Below are 20,714 nucleotides of genomic sequence, written 5' to 3'. Positions count from 1 at the left end.
ATAGCCTAGTACCTACCTATGAACCTATGGACAAATGCTGTGGGGAAGTCTTGGAATAAGAAACTCTTTTTTTTAAGAGCAGTACCAACAATTAAAACTGAAATTCTAAGCAACTAAGGTTTTAAATAAAGGCTCCCCCCACAATAAGATCTAATGTATTAGTAATTGAATTAGATAATCTTTGCCTGTAATATTTTGAGATTTCCCTGCAAGTCATTTATGCCCTCCAGGTTGCTCTCTCATCCATAAAACATCCTACTCTTAATAATCACTCTCTTGCATTAATGGCTGTTTTAGAAGCTTTTAGATCTTATTTCAAAAATATTTACAGTAAACTCTCAGTTAACCAGAACTCAAGCAATCAGGAAAAAAAATCGAGGAAATACAGTACAATTTTCATGTGTTTCACTTTGTTTCCCCCTGTAGAAACATACCTTATGTTTTTAGAGTTTTAGAAAGGAAGATAGGAATAAATTCCCTCTCCCCCCAACCTAAGAACAAGCCAAACCAAACAAATAGTATAGGAAACAGTATCAGTCAGGCCTATTTTTAATAGTAACTCTCAAGCAACCAGAAACTACAGTTATCTGGCATCTACCAATCCCCATGGGTGCTGGTTAACTGAGAGTTGACTGTATGCTTCTCACATATCTAAAGGGGATTTGTATTATCCTCTTTCAAAGCAATGCTGATACCTTTCTGTTAACCTTCCACCTCTGCCTCCAAAAGCCCAAAATGTTATCAAAAGTTATATCCAAGGAAGAATTGCTCAAGTTAATTAAAAAAACTAAAACTAATAAAGCGCCTGACACAGATGATCACTGGTGGAGATGTATAACACTCCTGCCAGAATTATTACGTTATTCTGGAAAGCTTGAAACTATGTTATGCATTCTAGTACCTGTTATAACTTTTTAATAGGTCAACACAATTTTCCATTTTCAAGAGCATTTTACTTTGCATTGTATAAACCTCAGTTCAAACTGGTCCTTTCTTGCCTTTCCACTGAATGATTTACCTGATTCCCCAACTCAGCAACACATTTCCATTACAGTTTTGGCCAAATGGGGAATCAGATTGCTGTATCATTTATTTAATGGAAAGGACCTTAGATCCTTTGAAGTCCTACAGTGTAACTACACACACTGGAACCTGGTTATTTCTTTTTTCTTGCAGTTTTAGTATTTATAAATGCAAACAAAGCACAAACTCAAGTTAATCACTTAATCTTCTCTTTCCTAAAATATTTATATGAGGTGAGTACTGGTGCTTCTCACTTGACCAACAGTCCTTTCAAATCTTGTGTATTCATTATTCAGTTTCTCTATCACACTGGTTTGAATGTCAAAATGTTATACATGCAAAAAAGGGCACAATCCTGGATGACATTCAATAACAATAACTTTGAAAATTCTGCATGCTGTTTAAAACTCAAATAGCGGATTTTTACTGGAAGTATTTACCCAGGCTATTCTAGATCCCTGAGAAACTAGCAGCAAAATATCCACATGTACCATATAACTGCTGGAAAGGTTGCAATATAGGAGAAGTACGCTCTTGGTCTCAATTTTCTTTTTTTTTTTGGCACCTGCAAAATGTTGTTCAGCGTTTGGATGCAACTAAATGTACAATGCTCAAATATGTCCAATTGTTCAAGTTCCATAGAGAGAAACTTGATAATTTTTGTCAAAAACATGGGGCCTGCACATGTCATCTGTCAGAATTCTTTTAATTCTATTTATGGCAGCAACTGAAATTATTCTCAGAGATGGAAAACAGTAGTCTCGCAAACTGCCATGGAATGTTGAGTATATATAGATTCAACATATCAAGACAGATATGGGAATTGCTTAACATTATGGATATTCACCTACAGTAATGTGCAATTAGGGACTACATGCATACTTTCATGAAGGGTTGGATTTAACATAATGCGACTGTAACTGCCATTTTGATATCAACTGCTAGCTGTGAAATTTCATACTGACTTAATAATCCCTACCTGTGATAAAGGTCCAGATGAGATAAGTATGCTTGTAGGATACAGATGTCATTATTTTACTGAAATCTCTCCCAGTATTAATATTAATACCACCTCCTTGATTTTGGTACTTGTTTTATATTTCAAGTGAGTCATTTTTTTTACATACAAATCTATAATCATGTTAAATTAATAATTGTATAAAGGTATATGAAATTTATCTAACCTGAAAGATATAATGTTTGTGTTACAGCTGTTGTGTGTAGGCGACACCATGTAATTCAGGCTTTGAAGTTTTCATTGCAACTAATTTCTCATCTGTCATAAAAGTGTAAAATTTGTCATTTTTTAATGTCAAAATTTAAATAAGATTATACAAAAACTGTTCCACCTACAATCTACCACTATTAATTTACATGGGTTAACTATTATATAATTCTTTATACTTAACTCTTGTTTCTTTATGGACAAGTGTGAACTGCAATTAATGAACATTCTTCCAATACAAAAGGCCAAATGACAAAACTATCTTTCATTGACAAAAATTATTTCTCTCTCAAGCAACAGAAATAAATGTGATATTATGCAAACAGACCACCACACTTTCCTTTTTTAGGCAATGTAGTATTGTAACCCTTCTGGAATAATTATACTATTGGCAATCAGAAGCAAACATTCCCAGTTCCAGTTTCCATCTTTTAAATCTCTAGTTCTTTCCCCACAATGTATAAGAATCACAAGGCAACTCCTCCCTCTCCCTAAAATATCATCCTTCAGATTCTGTATTTCTACTCTACATGTTTACTTTCTGATGCGCCTGTACCTAATACTAACTGCAATATATCATTTACAACCCTCCCCCTTTCTATTTCTATCATTTTTCATAAAAATTACTCCTCAGTGTTTTTTGTGTCGTTATTTTCATTAATATCCACATTTATGTGATTTGTACTAACAGTCAGTAGTAAAACTTTGCTAAGATTAAGCCTTCAACAGAAATAGCACTTCTATTATAATATATAATATATAATATGACCTGACAGTCCATTTAATAATGTCCCTTCTAATGCAATCAAGTTTATTCAGTTACCCAGGTATTCTTTTGTATGGTGTCTCTCCCGACAACTACATTTCATTTTTGTACAGTGCTAACTTAATATTGTCCTCATGCCCCACAAATAAAACGGCCTTTTGGCTGACACTGTTGTTTCTACTGATGTCAAAGGCTTGTAACTGAAAATTAGACCTGGGTATCTCAGCAGAGAGATCCACAAAACATTTCTAGACAGCAAATAAATCAAGTAAACTCTGTAAAACACCTCTTTCCCTATACAAATTAAAGCCTTTACTGTTACAGGAGGTGCACTCAGTGGCTTTATAATGTAAACAAAAGCAAGTCGGGGTTGGAATAATGGTTAATGTGTTTACCTCACAGACAAGGTACAGGGTTTGATTCTCACCTCTGAAGTGAAACTGGCCAGGCTTAAAATGGCCTGCAAGGGCAGCTACCCCAGTACTTACATATAATTTTGAGGGACAGTTTTAGCATAATGGTTAAGGTCTTCACCACATAGACACACGGTACTGGGTTTGATTCTGACCTTTCGTTACTGGCTAGGCTTAAAATGGCCCTTCAAAGCAATTAGCTTAATATTCCCCTATGAACCTGATATTTCTAAGTTAAGGGGGCTGGCATAATGGATAAGGTGTTTGCCTCAAAAACAAAGTATAGGGTGTGATTTCCACCACTGGGGAAATAGGCTAGGCTTAAAATGAACCACAAGGGTATTTTATCTAGTACTTACGTATGAACCTATGAATGTCTCTAATAAACTGCTAGTACTAACATTTGAATCTGAGCAAATTCTTATGTGGCTCCACTGCAGATGGTTCTTGCAGTCCTCTACTGGAAACTGAAGTTTACAAAACTACTGAGTAATAAGCAGTTCTAAGCCTTGCTTTCGGAAGCATGTTCAGGGATGCTTGTCTTTGACATTCATGACTTCTGCATCTCAGAAATCCTTCTGGAGTTCAGTCACACATGTTCAACTACCAAATTCTATGACGCACTAGCCACAGACTTCTCCACTTCAATTAACTGTTCCAACTAAGAAACTGGCAAACCTCCATGCTGCAGAATAAAACTTAATTGCATTATACATCAAGCCATCTCCATCAGCAGTCACAGCAGAGGCATTTGTAACCTCTATTCAGTTACCTTTCTCCCAGCACTTGTAGCACAAGAAGAAAGAATGGTGCAATTTCCCCTAGGCAGCATGAATACCTGTCAGTCTCCTTTAAAAAGAGGCTACAAGTGTAGTAGGACGGACATGGCCAACAAGACAGACACAGATAGTTAGATAAATAAACAGATAAAAGATAACCTGCTCAACAAGCTCTGTGAACATGAAACAAAGATTATATGAACCTTTTACAGACACTTTTAGGTTTAAAATGTAACTTCTCTGCTACCAAAATGCACAAACATATCTGAGGGCACTTTAAACTGTTTGTGCACCTACTGCATACAAGCAATTGCGTTCAATCTGCAAATTCTTTATAATGTGGAGAATTTAATCCTACAACTAAAGTGTGGAGTGCATTTTCAATTTCACATGTTTTTACCTTGCCTTCATCTTTGGCAGTGTCAATTTCTGAAGAGAAAAACTGCAAAGCTTTCAGGATGGGCAAAATTGCAGGATAATAAACATTACATGTATTAAAATGTATTCTGAAGCCAGATGAATATTAAGTAAACGCCAAGGTATTTCACATTCACTATTCTGCAAAACTGCCCTTCATTTATCAAGCAACCTCCACAAGGACCTTGAACAGTGGTTCTACTACCTACATCCAACTGGCCCACTCATTCTTGAGCCATGGAAGCTAGGCACACCTGGGCTAGGTGACAGGCCTACAGGCCATTTATTCCCATCCAGAAGTCACACTCAGCTCTTCACTCTCCAGTGAGAGTAAGGTGGCAGGAAGTGGACCAGGTTCCCTCTTCCAACTGGAAGCCCCCGCCACCCAGGTCAACAGCTCTGTTAAGCATGCTCTTGCAGACCTCTGAGGGGAAGTGTGCTTCTGCATGCTAGATTCCCTCCACTTACTGGTGCTATGAACCACGAGTGCATAAGCTCAGCTGTCCAATTCTCAGCTGGGTAACAGTTAGTACTCTAGAAAGCCGTCACTTGATATGGTGAGCTAAGCTGCCATCCTTCTCCCAGGATGAGCAAGCAGGCAGTAGCTGCTCCCTCCCACCCTCTCTGGTCAGCTCCTACAGGTGGTGGAGGAATTAATCTAACTCAGGTCATTTGCACCACAATTAGGGCTATATCCCTCCATGCCTCTGAACTGCCACCACGACTGTCTACCTTGTCTTGTACTATTCAATACTCTACAGTCAAATGGCATACTTTGGAAAATAAGATGTCATTTGTTTGGGCATCATATTTTATAATTCTGACAGGTTTCAAAGTATTAATCCCTTGCAAACTAGAAACAATCACAGCTGAAACATAAAACCAGGCTTATAAGGGCCTCAGGGCCAATAGCCTAGTAACTTCATACAATCCTATGATCCTATAAATTTTATGAAAAAAAAAACAAGAACTAGATATTTTAAAACTATGCCAGCTTACAGATAATACTAATCACATCAAACTCTAGGAAGTTATAAAGCATTTGTTTAACAACAAAGTTTAGCTTGAACTACTGAAAGATCAAAATGTTAAACTTCCTTAGGCTTTTAAATAAAATATCATTACTAAAATGTAGTTAAACTATAAGAAAACAAGTGTACTGCATATGCTTTAACCACTATCTAACATAAAACAAAAACCTCTTATCGAAAGAAGTAAACTATCAACATATATAAACAAAAGGAGCAAGAAAAGCATTAACACACTAAAGAATAGATATGTTTACCTATAAAATATACAAGGTTGTAAAAGAAAGGCAATCAGAAATCAATACACATTTAAACAACCAACCAAAGTGACACTTTTTTCATCACGAGGTCAAAACTGCCAACATGAAAATATCAAAATGCAAATTAAAGGTCATGCTACTAAATGCTAAAAGTCTAAACATGGAACTGTATGCATTGCAAGCATTCTTAACCCTGGAAGACGCTGACATTTGTGCAGTCACAGAAACCTGGTTCAAAGCTGCATACATTCAGATCACAAATTGTGGGCAGCTAAGCAAAAGGAGCTGGAGTTTCAATGCATATTAAAGACATACACACCTCCATATTGGTCAAACAGTATGATGCACAGGAGACACTCCAGGTGCAGTTAACCACTGACAAGATCCCTATTCAAATCATAGCTAGCTACAGGCCCCCAACTTTGACTCAAGATGCCCACTCCATCTATCTGGACCTTTTCAAATCTATCAAGATTCAACCCCTTACCCTGATCCTGGGTGACTAACTATCCAACCATAGACTGGAAGAACTACTCATGCCAAAATACAAATGCCCAGAGATTCCTTGATTTCATCAATGCAAATGCCTTTGACCAGCTGGTCAACACCCCCTACAAGAAGCTATAATATCTTGGACTTGGTATTAACCAACATGAGTAACTATTGCAGCATCCCTACAGTGTCTTCCCTCCCTGGTGAGATCCGACCACAAAGCGGTCACTTTCAAAGTCACTATCTCCCCTGACCCCCCCTTGCTATTACAACCTCCTGAGTGAAGGTATAAACACAGCTTCACAGCCCCCTCCCCCTCCATAGGAACAAGCACAAATGTCCAAACCTACACCAAAGTACTATACAAGCATTTATACAGCTGCATGGAATCAGGAATACCCGCCAGGACAAAATCCTCCTCCTCAAGAAAGAGTAAACCTCTCTGGTGGACATCTGCAATAAATAAACTCTATAACAGAAAGAAAAAAAAATGCTGTCCGGGATCAAGAAGGAGCAGGTTCCTAATTGGAAGCAATCTCGAACAAGCAAATAACAGCATTAGTGAAATCCTCCAAAGCAAATTTAGAGTCCAAACTGGACATATCTACTAAAGACAGTCATAAGGCCTTCTTCACATATGTCCAGAATCTCAAAGGAAGCACTCAGATCTGCTCAGAACTGATGGTCAATGACATCACATACACAAAGGCCGTAGATATATCCAGCCTGCTGGCAGACAGGTTCAGCAAAAACCTCACCCCTCTGTTCCCCCTATCAGTAAATCAGGACATCCCCAGCACCTGCCAACCTCCCCTTATCTCTAGGGAACAAGTCATCACTGCCCACTAGAAGGCAAAACATACAGCCTCCATGGGACCCAATAACATCCCAGGCAGCATCCTACATGAACTCATGAACTCAGGCAGAAACTTGCTGCACCATTAGACACCCTATTCAAACAAAGCCTGAGTACCAGCTTCGCCTCAGCCGAGAGGAGGACATCCACTGTCATCCCTTTGCATAAAGGTGGTGCGTCCACCGATCCTAGAAATTATAGACCCATCAGCCTAATTAGCCTGATCTACAAGGCCATGGAATAGATCATGGACCTCAATAACAATGACATTGGAAACCTCCAAATACTCTTATCACACACAGTTTGGTTTCGTCAAGGGGAGATCATGCCTGTTAAATGTGGCTGACATCTTTGAGAAAGCCACCAAAGCCATGAATGAGGGGAAGACAATGTACAGTGCCTACCCTGATCTGGCCAAAGCCTTCAATACTACTCCCCACTTGGGTATAATAGATAAACTCTCTCAACTACCATCAATCCATATGTTACCAGATGGGTAGCAAACTGGCTGACTGACAGAACCCAACTAGTCAAAATAGGGGACGCCACCTCAAGCAGTCCTGTAACGGGCTGTGTACCCCAAGGATAGGTCTTGGGGCCTCTGTTGTTTGGGATATACTTTTCTGAGGTGCAGGACAAAAGGAGTGGGCTATGGCTGACCAAGTTTGCAGATGACTTGCAAACTGGTCGCTGCCATCAATTTCCCTAGTGATGTGGATATCCTCCAAGAGGGTTTCATCCAAACAAATGACTGGTGCCAGAAACATGGCCTCAAACTGAATGCCAAAAAATGCATCATCATCATCCCCTTTCGGGAGAGTGATGTCCCCAGAAATAATCACATTAATAAGCAAGGTCCTAAGCACACGATCAGTTATGAGGGACATGGGAACTCAGATGGATACCAAATTGACTTTTGACCACCATATTGCCTCCTTTGTATGGAAAGCTTACTACATGGCCCACCTTATTAAGAAGGGTATCTCATCCAAGGACAAGGAGGTCATAACATCTCTGTATTCTTCCCTTATAAGACCCATTACTGAGTACAACTCCCCTTTTGGCACATACTTCACAAAGCAAATGCAGCAGGTGGAGAGACCACAGAGATTCCTCACCAGGAGAATCCAAGGCCTTAAACGTCTACCCTACACAGATAGGCTAAAAGCCCTGTCCCTCTACTCAGTCTAATACAGACTCCTCAATGGTGATCTCTGGCTGGCATACAAAGCAATCTCAGACCATGCCTTGATGGGAACTGCTGCATACTTGCAAGTCAAGCTCCATTTGAGTAACCCACACGTGTGACCTCAAACTTGTCTTTGACATCAATAGGACTTGTTGACAGGACAGATTTGTCTCTCAGAGACTCCCCCTTCTGTGGAATAGACTCCCTCTCCACGTCAAGCAGTGTACCTCATTAACCCTTTTTAAGCACAACCTGGATAACTGGATGGGGAACAGAAAATACACCCCTGGGATTCTACCTGTGTCCCTGCTAGACAGGGGCATCAGGTGCTGACTTGTCGCAACATGGGATGATGCTTGGCTACGGTTGTAAGGGCATCAGGGCCAATAGCCTAGTAACTTCCTATGATCCTATGAAAAAGTATCTGATAGCTCATGGGTAGTGGAACTCAATATTCAAACCCTTTTGGGACACGTGACAGAAACAAATGCAGACTTTCTCTTCCTTCAAAGTTATCTTACTGGACTAGCTCCTGATCAGCTTTTCTAAATAACTTTTTTTCTGCTCTCTGTCTTTCCTCAGTGACCAATACCTGACCCCAGGACAGACAGTAGGTAGTCATTCTTGTTCTTGCACAGAAGAAAAGTTGAATGTCATGTTCGTAGATATACAAGAGGGAGCACAAAAATATTTGTAGCGAGACAAAATATTTTGGACACTGGATACAAAATTACCATACCTGGCACTGTTTGCTTTTTCTTTTGATGCTTTCTGCATTTTATAGGAGGAGGATCCTGGCACATCTTGATTTCCATCAGGTTGTTCCTTCTTAATCGTTGATGGCATAACATGCATTACCCTTCCCTGAGAAGTAAAACATATTCCAGAAGCTAGTTAGCATTGTCAGATTAACACAACATTCTTCTCAAGCCTAACAGATACAGCCATTATCTTAGACAACAAATTCAGTATCAATTTTAAGCCCCCCTAAAGAACATACGATTCTTTCTCAGAGCCTAATGATGAAGTACTGTACATGCCTCCAAATCTTACAGACGCATCCCTACTCAAAGCCAAAACATAGGAAGAGTAGATCCTAATAATATCCCAAGGATTTTCAGCCATGGCAAATGACAATCTGGAATACTCTTTACATCTCATGCAGGAATAGTCTCTCTCCATGGGCAATATCCCTGACATGTGGCAGTGGTAGCAGTTCATAAGTAGGAAGCTTAGTATACGGCCCTGATAACTATAGAGCCATTAGTCTCACTTGTATTCTATGCAAAGTGAACACAGTGGGTTAGGTGCTTGTAAAGAATGACAGTATAAATCTATCGTCTCGGATCTGACTCAACTGCATTTTACAGTTTGTGAATACTGCAAGCTCTCAAGCTTCTCCCTTACCCATATTGCTCTAGTCCCTTTCCGTACCTCAGATCTTGTTTGCTGCTCTTTATAGCTATAAAACAATGTGAGAAATAATGGTTGTATGAGAAATAACTATCTGGAGCTCAAAAGTCAGGAACTTTGGCTCCTATGGTATCTTCACATTCTTCCAGAAGTCATAAACCAGAAAGGTAGGGTGGTTGAGGAAAGGTAGTTGAGGAAGAATGAAAATGGACAGCACAAATGGAACACTATGGTGAGTACATAACTTCTTTATCTGATGTTGCCAATTTTCTTTCATTCTTCAACATGTGGGGCAGAGTCCCCAGCTACTGAATCCCAAGCAGAATCTAAGAAAGGATATTCCCGAGTGCTGCGGAGCTGAAGGCTGCTCTTCCCCAGAGACCAGATCAACTTTTTAATGAGTAACAAAAGTATGAGGATTAACCCATGTAGAAGTAGTGGAAGATATGGATAGAAATACTGAAGAGGTTGCCATGGATCTAGCCTAATGAATCCAAGTTTTTTTGTTAGGGATAAACCCAATTTGTTGTAGACAAAGGAAATGCTATCAGCCACATAGCTACAGTTATTCTGACAAATGGCTTTCCCAATCTTGATTCTGCAAAGGAGACGAATAATTGATCTGATTTTCTGAATTTTCAGTTCTCTACAGAGTGAAACATAATTGTCTATGAATGTCCAAAAGATGTAGAATGCATTTCCCTTTGTTCGAGAAATCTGGAAAGACTGGAAAGTTGACATGTTGGATCCTGACACCACCTTAGGAAGAAAAGGTGGATCAGTTCATAAGAACACCCTATCTTTATAAAAAACTTAAATAAGGAGATTTAGAAGATAAGGTCTGAAGTTCTGAAACTCTCCTAGCTGATGTTATGGCTACCAAAAATACAGTTTTCTAAGTTAAAAACTGTAATTCACATCTTGCAGCCAGTTCAAATGGTGGTCAGAACTTGTAACACTAAATTCAAATCTCATGGTACAGTAGGATCTTTAAAGGGAGGGCTTTGTAAATTGGTTCCTTTTATAAATGCCTTACAGAGTCGTGAAGAAGTTAAGGTAGAATTGTCAGAAAATTAGAAAAAGCACCTAATTGTACTTTGACTGTCAAGGAACTAGCCCCTTAATTAAAAATAGTAGCCAAAAATTCAAGTACTGTGGGTACTGGCATTGATAAGGGATCAATGTTATTTTCTACTGTGCCCCAAAAAACAAATCTTTTCCATTTACTTTTGCAAATCTTCCTAGTAGAAGCTTTGTGGGAAGACAAAAGAATATGACGGACAGGGGAGGAGAGCCTAGGCTGTCTAGCTATCAACTGATTTGAAGAACAAATGTGGTCAACTTTACTTCAAACATTTCAAGGTAATCATGTCTGTCGGGTGAGACAGGAGGTCTGGCATTGGATCCAGGTACCAAGGAGGATGAACTAGATGAGTTCAAAGGAAGGGGAACCTTCTGAAGAAACAGGAGGATCAGAGGAGTTGGAGGGTAAGCATAGAAGAGACCGGGGGACAATCTTGGAGGACAGCGTCTCTTGGTAATTCCCCTGGTGGGGGGATCAGGGCAAAAAACCTGTTGCACTTGTTGAGGGGAGATGCAAAGAGGTCACAGCAGAGCTGGCCCTCTGACGGAATATCTTCTTCACAATTTTTTTTGTTGAAAGACCACTCGTGAGGCAAGAGAATGGACCTACTTAACTTGTCTGCTATCAAACTGGATTTCCTCAGAATGTGCATTATCATCAGAAATTGAGTGGATCAGATTGCCTATTGCCACACTCTCAGAGCTTCTTGACATAAGGGGTAAGATCTGGTGCCTCCTTGTTTGTTGATGTACCAGTATACTGACATATCGTCCATCTGAATTGCAATAGTCCTAGAAGGAAGAGAGTCTTGAAAAGCTTGCAATGCTAGGAGAACTCCTCTCATCTCTAGAACACTGACATACATGTTGGCCTCTTCTGGGGAACAGGTGCCTTGGACAGTCTTTCCCAAGGAGTGCCTCCACCCAAACTGGGATGCATCTGTGGTCACTGTGACCATGGGCTGATGAAGTACGAAAGACTGACTTTGTAAAATCTGTTCTGAGTAAATCCACCACCTGACGTACCTTTTGCATGCCTGAGTTATTTTGATCTTGATGGACAAAGGTTGGTACAGGATGGACCACTGAGTCGCCAGAGTCTATTGAAAAATTCTCATATGGTATCTTACCAAAGGAATCAATTCAACATGCTTCTGCACAGTTCAGATTTAATATTTTTGATCGTATTGAGGGTGAGAGAGTCAATAAGGCAGGCAGACACACAATATTGAATCCAAAAGGGAAAAGGTGGATAATTAAATTAGGGGGTTTATTTAACCCAGGCTTAAATGAGCATTTGTAATCAACCAATGGTAGGTACTTATGCTTGTGACTGGATATGGATTGCACATATAATATTCTGATGTTATTTATTATTTATCACTGAGGAAGGCCGTTTAAGCCGAAACCGGTCTGACTTTTATGGGTATGGTGTTTTACACATTACCCTGGATGGTGGTGCTACACTGAAATAAACAATATTTTCTCCACTATTTCAGTGCTGGCTGTTTTTTGTTTTGAGTTTGTATTGGTGTGGCCATTTGTACCTGCCATACTTGAGGAGCCATTTTTTGGATCTTACCAAAGGAACTAGAATTATGGCAGCAGACATGGACTCTAAAGCCTGTATAATTAGTCAGGTTGACAGTGAGGAGTTCTGAATTATGTTTTGGACTTGAAATCGAATCATTTGTACTCTTGGCAAAGGAAGGGAGCCTGTCACTGATACAGTACTAAACAAGGCTCTTAAAAATTCTTGCACTTGAGTCGGTTCTAGTTGCTATTTGTTGAGATTGATGGTAATGCCTTGGTGAGAGCACAACTGGAGTACATGATCTCTTGCTTTGATCAGTAGATGCCTGGTCAGAGCAGTTATGAGCCAGTCATCCAGGCAAGGAAACACTCAGAATTCACGCAATCTCAAGTGAGCTACTACTACTGCCATGCATTTGGTGAACACTCTGGGGGCTGTGGTGAGGCCAAAGGACAGTGCTCTGAATTGGTAATGACTGGCTCCCAGATGGAAGCTTAGGTATCTCCTGGATTGCCTGTTCATTTTTATATGATAGTACGCATCCTGTAGATCTACTGAGCACATCCAGTTGTCCTTATGCAGGAAAGGCAAAATGGACTGAACAGTGACCATCTGGAACTTTGTATACTGAACCAATTTGTTCAGATCGCGAGGATCCAAAATTCAACTCCTGTTTTCTTTGGCATCAAAAAGAATCTCAAGTAAATTCCAGATTTTTTCTGGACGGGGAGACCTGCTGGATGACACTCTTTCCAGCAGCTTTTTTTATTTCTAGAGCTGCTGCTTTCCTCTGACTGGGTGGAACATAGGGAATTCTGTTTACTTTTGAAGGATGGGGTAGGGAAAAGGGAATTATATACCCTCTGGAAATAATCCTCTGTACTCATGTATCTTTTTCAATGTCTAGCCAAGCTCTCTGGTGCAGGGATAGATGACCCCTGACTGCCTCCAGAGGTGGGCAGTAGGGCCTCCTTTCAGGAGTGCTGATAGGGTGTGTCAGAGAAGGAATCTCTAGACTGCGGGCCTCCTCTGGTGCATGCAGGCAGCGTCTTCCATTACAGTTCTCCTATGTGCCTCTGGGAGAACAATCTCCACATGGAGCTTGGAAATTACCCTGGGACTTTCTGAACTACATTTTTTGACCACCTTGTGGATTCCTAGAGAAGGTTCTCTGAGGGGTCAAAAAAACATACAGCCACTGCAGAAAGTGTCTCACCATCTTGCTCACACCTGGATAATGTGTTCTTTACCTTAGGGCCAAACAAAGAACTTCTGTCAAAAGGTGCAATGACAAAGGAGGACTTGAAGGGGTTTGCAAAATCATACAGGCACATCCACATATTCCCCCTAATGGAAATACCTGAACCTACTGCCCTTGAGGTACCTTCAGCTGCATGTAAAATGAGCCTCATGGACGGATTTCCAATGGACTGTAAAATACCCAACTGGGAGGCAATGGAATACAGTGCTTCAGCAGTTATTGCTCCTGAGAGGGATTTGGGGAGTTCTTTAATCAAATCCCTCTGTAGTCTGGTAAAGTGTGCCAAATAATTCAGCAATCTAAGTATGAAAGTCGATGAAGTATAAACATGCCTCCCAAATCTGTCCAACTCCCTACACTACTCGTTAGGGGGATGAACAGATCTTTGTGGCTGCCGCTATGACCATGGCATCTATTGGTACTCCTTTGCTCCAGAACTCTTTTCCCTTTGGTGGTGCCAGTTTTCCCTTTGGTGGTGCCAGGATCCTATCTGTTCTATTAGGGAATGGGCTCAACAGAACTTTGTTCCTTCCATGCCCATTGAGAGATCAAATCAATGAGCTGATTGGCAGTCGGAGTCACCCAGGAAGTAGATGGGAGAGACCCAAATGTCTCCAGGAATACTGATTCCTCTTGGGAAGGGTTATTGGTAGACCAATCATCCTGTTGCTTAAGGCTCTCCAAAATGTTTCCAAAGAGGCATCATCAGGTGGTAATTTTGGGGACCCCTCCCTTTCATCAAAACTGGTATCTTCTGTGATTGACTCCTGAGGGGAGTCTAAGTGCCACCTTTTGCACTTCTTCCTAGGGACTTCATTGCTGGGGTGTTCCAGTGAACTATCAAAAGATATAAGGATACCCAGCTGGGTAGCCTGGAGACTATGAGCTGATAGCCCCTGTGGAGTACAGTGATGAGGCTCAAGCCACAAATACATAAGGGAGCCAGATGGCAGATCCGAGAAGGATGTAACCATCTGTACTCCAGAAGAGAATACTCTCTCTACCACCTCAAAGGCAGAATGCCCCTGGAAGAAGGAAGCCGATGGAGCTGAGAAGACATGCTTCCAGACCTTTGGCTTCCTCTGACCTGAAGGCAGCCCACCCAAGGCAAAAGGCAGAGCTGAACTGTCCAATGCAGAAGCCCCAAGGGGTAGAGATGGCTCCAATAGCTTCGGAGTCAACTCTAGCACCTTGGAGCCAACAATGGCTCTTAAGCTCTGACACACACAGCCAGTCCACTCCGAGAAGGTATAAGCTGAAGATACAACAATATTCAAATCCGATACAGATGGTCCCGGAAGACTTGGATCCAAGGGCTCCAAAGGCAAAGGACAAATCAGATAAGGAGCCAAGATGGGTGGAGTGATACTAATGATGGTTTCCTGACCCACAGGGGTAGAAGCCAGGAGAACTCCCATCTGTAGCTGTGCTGACAGAAACTTCCTCCTCATTCTATCCACATCTCCCACTATAAGACTTCTGGAAGAATGGGAAGCAGCAGCTAGTGTAGGGAACCTAGAGTGATTCCACCTCTCTAAAAAGAGAGATGGTAGCTGAGAGAGGGCAGGGTCCAGACAAGATGCATAACTGGTCTGGAGGAGCTCTTCTGGCTCTGAAAGGACCATACCAGAAGAGGCAGACCTTGTACATGAAACCATCAGATCCAAGGATTTGGTCTTCGGATCTGAATATTTCAAGATCTTATGGGCTGGCTCCTTAGTCACGTGGATGAAGGAGTGGAGAATCCAGAAGGTTCTGGTAGTTATTTTCACAACTCTTTTTGGCCTATCTTGGAGACTTCAGCACTAGCCAGTGACTCAGAAGATGAAGGAAGAAGTCCCTTCAAATTCAATTTTTTCTGTCTACCAAAGCCCTAGGACTAAAGGACTTGCATATGTCGCAAGGGACTTTTAAATGGACAGGGGCCAAACAACAGACGCAAGAATCATGGGCATCAGACAAAGGGATCTTATGACCACACTCTTTACACTTTTTGAAACTCAAAGGTTTATTTAGCCATTACACCTATATAAACTAACGGGTCTATATTACAAGATCGAATACCTAAACATCAAACTTGTGATATCGAACCTACAAACGTCAAATGGTGCAGGAAAACATGTTGGATGTTCACAAAAATAAAAAAAAGAACTTTAAACCCAAACTAAATGGGGGGGGGTTGCCCCCTGGCCCCCCAAACCCCCCTAACTAAATATGCCAATTCAGAGATTGCTCTACAGTAGACAAAACAGCAAAATCCGGCAAATGGTCAAGGGAAATCTTTACCTGCTTTAAATCGGACGTTTGCTGTTTTTTGCTTTCGATATTACAAGTTCGATGTTTCGGTGTTCGATCACCTCAACATTCGATATTGTAATACAGACCCTAAACTAACAAAGGAGAATAAGGCAGAATTTTTTTTTTTTTTTTTTAAAGTCAGAAAGGAAAAGAAACTACCAACAATGGTAGAAAGAATTACCATAACGGTAAGAGAAAGTTGTTGGAAAAACAACACTGGTATTAAGATACGCAGACAATGTGTTGGGGACAAGGCAGGTTAGCTTAGACTAAATTTAAAGAAATATAAAATAGACAATATAACAGAAAGACAGAAAGTTATAACACTAAACTTTTAACACTCACTAAATGCTAGAGAGCTGACAGTGACCACATCCATACACGAAGGCAGCAGAAGAGATCGGAGGTATGGAAGGGGACTAGACCACTGGAGCTCAAGAGTTTGTAGTATCCACAAGCTGTAAAAAGTAGCTGAGTTGGATCCAAATCCACATGTTGAGGAACAAATGAAAATTGACATCAGATCATAGGTTTCAGTTTTTGGCCAAGTCCTCTTTGGCATTCTCTAATCTAATGTAGAGGTTGTTAAATAAATATGGTTTGATTAGTTTTTTTTAGTTTTTCAATGACTGCTAACTGGCTAGTAACATCCTTCATCCAATAGATGTCTCCTCTCTAAATAATGACATTCTTCACAGCTGGTATGCAAACATTTAAAAAAGTGCATCACTGTGTTCTTTTGTACAAAAAATGGTCTATTTAAATGCTACATAAATGGTCAGCAATAAAAACAAATGAGGTTTTAAAGGCCTGGATATGCTGATTGAGGATGGTGCTCTTGTCTTTGATCATCACATTGCCAAAAATGTCCACAATGCCTATGGGGTACAACATTTGATATGCAAAGGGATAACCTACAACTCAGGAGAGTTCATACGCCTGTACATTCCTCTTCAGTTTACCCAAATGTTCAGTATAATGCTCTATTCCAGTCTCCAAATTAAGCACCTTATCCAACCAGAAAAGTTTCCGTGACCAAGAAGGATGAAGACCTCAATAACTTTTGCTACACAAAGGTGTCAACAAAAGTCTTGGTTTCCAGTTTCTGTGGGGTGTAGGCAAGCTGCTTTAAATTTCATGGTCTGAATAAACCCATTTCTTTTCATAAACCTGCAATCAGAAAGCATGTTTTTTTTTTTTTTGAGATACAACACCCACATTAAACAATTTTAATTTTAAAATCATTATCAGTAGTACTAGACTGAACAGAATCATCACTTAGCAACTCAAGAATCTCTGGAATAAACTTCCCGACTATAAAATGATTCAAGAATCCATAAGTACATGTGTGTGCTAAACATAATAACAGTACAGATTCTAGGAGAAGTCCACGTAAGAGTAAATCATGATATCTGCGTTTTTATTCTCCTGACTGCTTTCAACAGCTGGCCAAAATTTGGAAAGGGAGTGTACTTATTCTGTACAGGTACAAAGACAGATCTTGCACAGGCATGTACTGATGGAAATATGCATACGGATGCCTTATATATTCCACAAAGTTCATGGTCTTTTTTGGTTCTTTAAGCTAGAATCCCCCTCCATTCCTCCTTTCAGAAGGATGGATAGGGTATACAGTGAAGCCACCAAAGCACTGGAGAGTGAGATGGCACATGTAAGGAGCTACCACACTGCAGCCCTTGGCGAGATTTCCTCTTTAGTCCCATCACTTCCAAGCATGTCATGATTGCATAATGTTGTTAGGCTGTCTGGACAGAATGTGTGGCATGAGGATATGCCCAGCCACAGAGCAGCCACACCTCTCAGTTCTTCCTCATACTTAGCCCTGTAATTTGTCTGATCCCCAGCCTCCACCAAAGCTCAAAAGAATTCTGAACACCCCCCCCCCCCGATAAGCATACTCAACTTCCTGATTGCTCTTAACCATACAATCCACTAAAATTAAACTTTGGTAATGTGGCAGTATTCAAAGCTCGACTCTCAATGCCACTGGCACAGGACACTTCTTCATTGCATAGAAGACCAAAAAAGTACTTCTAGATTAACAATCTGGGACGGTGGTCCCAAGTTTCACAAACGGGGGTCAGGAAAGTATGCACCAATTATAGAAGAATCGCACACACAGCTTCTCTGATAAAGGATATGTTCTACCATCATTTAGCACTAGAGATATACCACAGATACTGAGGCTAACAGACTGGCTCACTGGAGGGCTTGCATGATGAAGAGATGATCAGCCCTGTCACTCAGTAGTTGGTGGCAAGTCGCACATGGAATGCCATAGCAAAGTTTTACCATTTCTGAAATTATCTCGTGGAATATGTGTGGTCCTTAACTGTGGCTAATATGAATGACTTACCTCACTTCCCTACGCAAGTAGAGGTTCAAACTCAGCCCTCTCTCCCATGTGCCTTATAAAACTACAATTATTTTTTTCTAATAAAGTGGGGGGGGGGGGGTTAGGTAGGCAAGGCAAACATCCATGAAGTCTGGCAGACTGATACCAGTAGTTGGCACCATCAACAATACTGTTAATATATACTTAAACGTGATGAGAGATATCTATGAGTTTATACAGTCTCTATAAAGATAACATACATACCAAGGGAATGACTGGGAAACAAAGTGAAAAACTGTATACAGCACGTGTTTAAAAATAGATGTCAAATGGTAAGAATTTTATAAAGCAGCAGTAAACCAATACTTAAATTGGTTTACCAATGAAGGGTTCAGCTCAAGCCAGAGTGTAAAACCCTCAGTACAAAACAAAACAGTGTCATTTTCAAAAACTATAATGAACCCTAGTACAAGAAAAACTAATTTTGTGAAAAGTGATAAAGTACAGCATAAAGATAAAAAAATATATATTTATATGCAAGTGTCAGCCTGGCATGGAAATCAGAAATATTCACTATGTATGCGATATAAAAAGGCAGGAGCTACAGTCTATGAATCTTCTCCACTGCCCACAGATAAAATATCTAAATTTAAAATTTGATGGCAACCACAGGCACAGTTTTTCAACAGACTAGAAAAATACGACAAAAGGTAACAACAGAAGAGCGAATGAATGGTATGAAAGAGCATAAGAATATATATTTATGATGCTTATGAATATGTCCATGAGAAATTAAGGGTTGGAAGTCAAATTTGGATGATAATGACAATTTTACACTAGCTGCATGTAGTGTGGCTAAGCATACTTTGGTATACAAAATTATTATTTACGTCCACTTGAATGTTCATGGAATATTTCATTCCTCAGCACTTGGCACCTTTTAACAAGTCATGGAAGAGTGAGATGGCTTGATCAAATATCACTTAATTTTAATCATTTAATCAGTACCTCAGTTCAGCATTCAGACTATCTAGCATGTCATCCCAGTTATAAAATATTAAAACATTTTGATATCATTTCAAATCATATATCCTGTTAGTTACCTCCACACTGGGCCAACCTCAATGCAACTACCTCAACAGAGCCTTTATAGCTCCCAGACAAAGCATATAGGTTCATAGGTGTGTACTAGGCTAACGGCCCTGGAGCCTTTAAAAGCCTAGACCATAGGATTACCCTGACAACATGCCACCCGACCTTAGTTTCCAGTGCCTCTGTCAAGTAGAGCCACTGGAGTGATCCCCGGGGTGAATCGTCTATTTCCCATCTACTCATCAAGGTTTCTCTTGAAGAAGGCCAGTGAGGTGCTCTGTTTGACATGTATGGGAAGTCTATTCCATAGCATGGGCTGTCTCTGGGTTATAAACCTGTCCCTCCAGCACGTTCTGTTGATTGTGGTAATGAGGTTGAGGTCTCTGGAATGTGTGGTGTGGAGGGATTGGGATTTCTTTAGATGTAGCATTTCTAACAGAGCTGGGTCAGACATGGCTTTATAAGTCAAGCAGAGATCACCTCTAAGTAGGCGATATGAGACAGAGAATAGTTGGGAGTTTTTTGAGTCTGTCCATATAGGACAAGTGTTTAAGGCCTAGGATCCTCTTTGTGAGGTACTTTTGTGGCCTCCCCAGTTGTTGCAGGTGTGTAGTGAGGTACATACCAAATGGGGAATTGTACTCGATGACTGGCCTAATGAGGGAAGAGTAGAGGGAGACAATGACTTCTTTCTTCCTGGATGCAAAACCCTTAGTAATGAGATGTGCCACATAGGACTTTCTGACCACAGTGGCAGTGTGGTGGTCAAAAGAGAGGTTGTTGTCAACCTGTGTTCCCAGATTTCTTATAACGCCTTTTGTGTTCAGTGAAGGCCATGGTTCTGACACCAGTCATTGGTCTCAAGTGAGGCCTTTCTGTAGGATGTCAGCATCACTTGAGGAGTTAATAATGGCTCCCAACTTGCAATCATCTGCGAACTTTGTCAGCCAAAGTCCCTTCGTGTTGGACTGGCCTTCTGAGAAGTAGATACCAAACAGAAGAGAAACCAGGACAGATCCCTGTAGGACTCCACTTGTGACTGGTCGGCAGTCTGACTTGGAGTCAGCTACTTTCACACTGTGGGTTCTGAGAGGCAGTTTGCAACCCACCTAGTGATATAGGGGATGATGCCTAGCTTAGTGAGTTTTTCTATGATTCTTGAGTGGGGAATGGCATCAAAGGCCTTGGACAGACCAAGGTAGGCTGTATGAACCACTTTGCCTTCATCC

General features: G+C 40.7%; 1 protein-coding gene across 1 annotated transcript in view; it reads right to left on the bottom strand.

Moving 5' to 3' along the window:
- The window catches only part of RBM19 (RNA binding motif protein 19), a 1,836,515-nt gene that overhangs the window by 803,690 nt on the left and 1,012,111 nt on the right, over nucleotides 1-20,714 (bottom strand). Inside the window, exon 10 of the mRNA XM_044054094.1 lies at nucleotides 9,188-9,312. Coding sequence (XP_043910029.1) covers nucleotides 9,188-9,312 — 125 coding nt within the window. The remainder of the gene's footprint in view (nucleotides 1-9,187; nucleotides 9,313-20,714) is intronic.

This window comes from Protopterus annectens, chromosome 13.part0 (genome assembly GCF_019279795.1).
Source record: "Protopterus annectens isolate FY-2018-M chromosome 13.part0, PAN1.0, whole genome shotgun sequence".
Classification (NCBI taxonomy): domain Eukaryota; kingdom Metazoa; phylum Chordata; order Ceratodontiformes; family Protopteridae; genus Protopterus; species Protopterus annectens.
The sequence above is the reverse complement of the archived record's forward strand: the minus strand, read 5'-3'. Positions and strand labels throughout refer to the sequence as shown.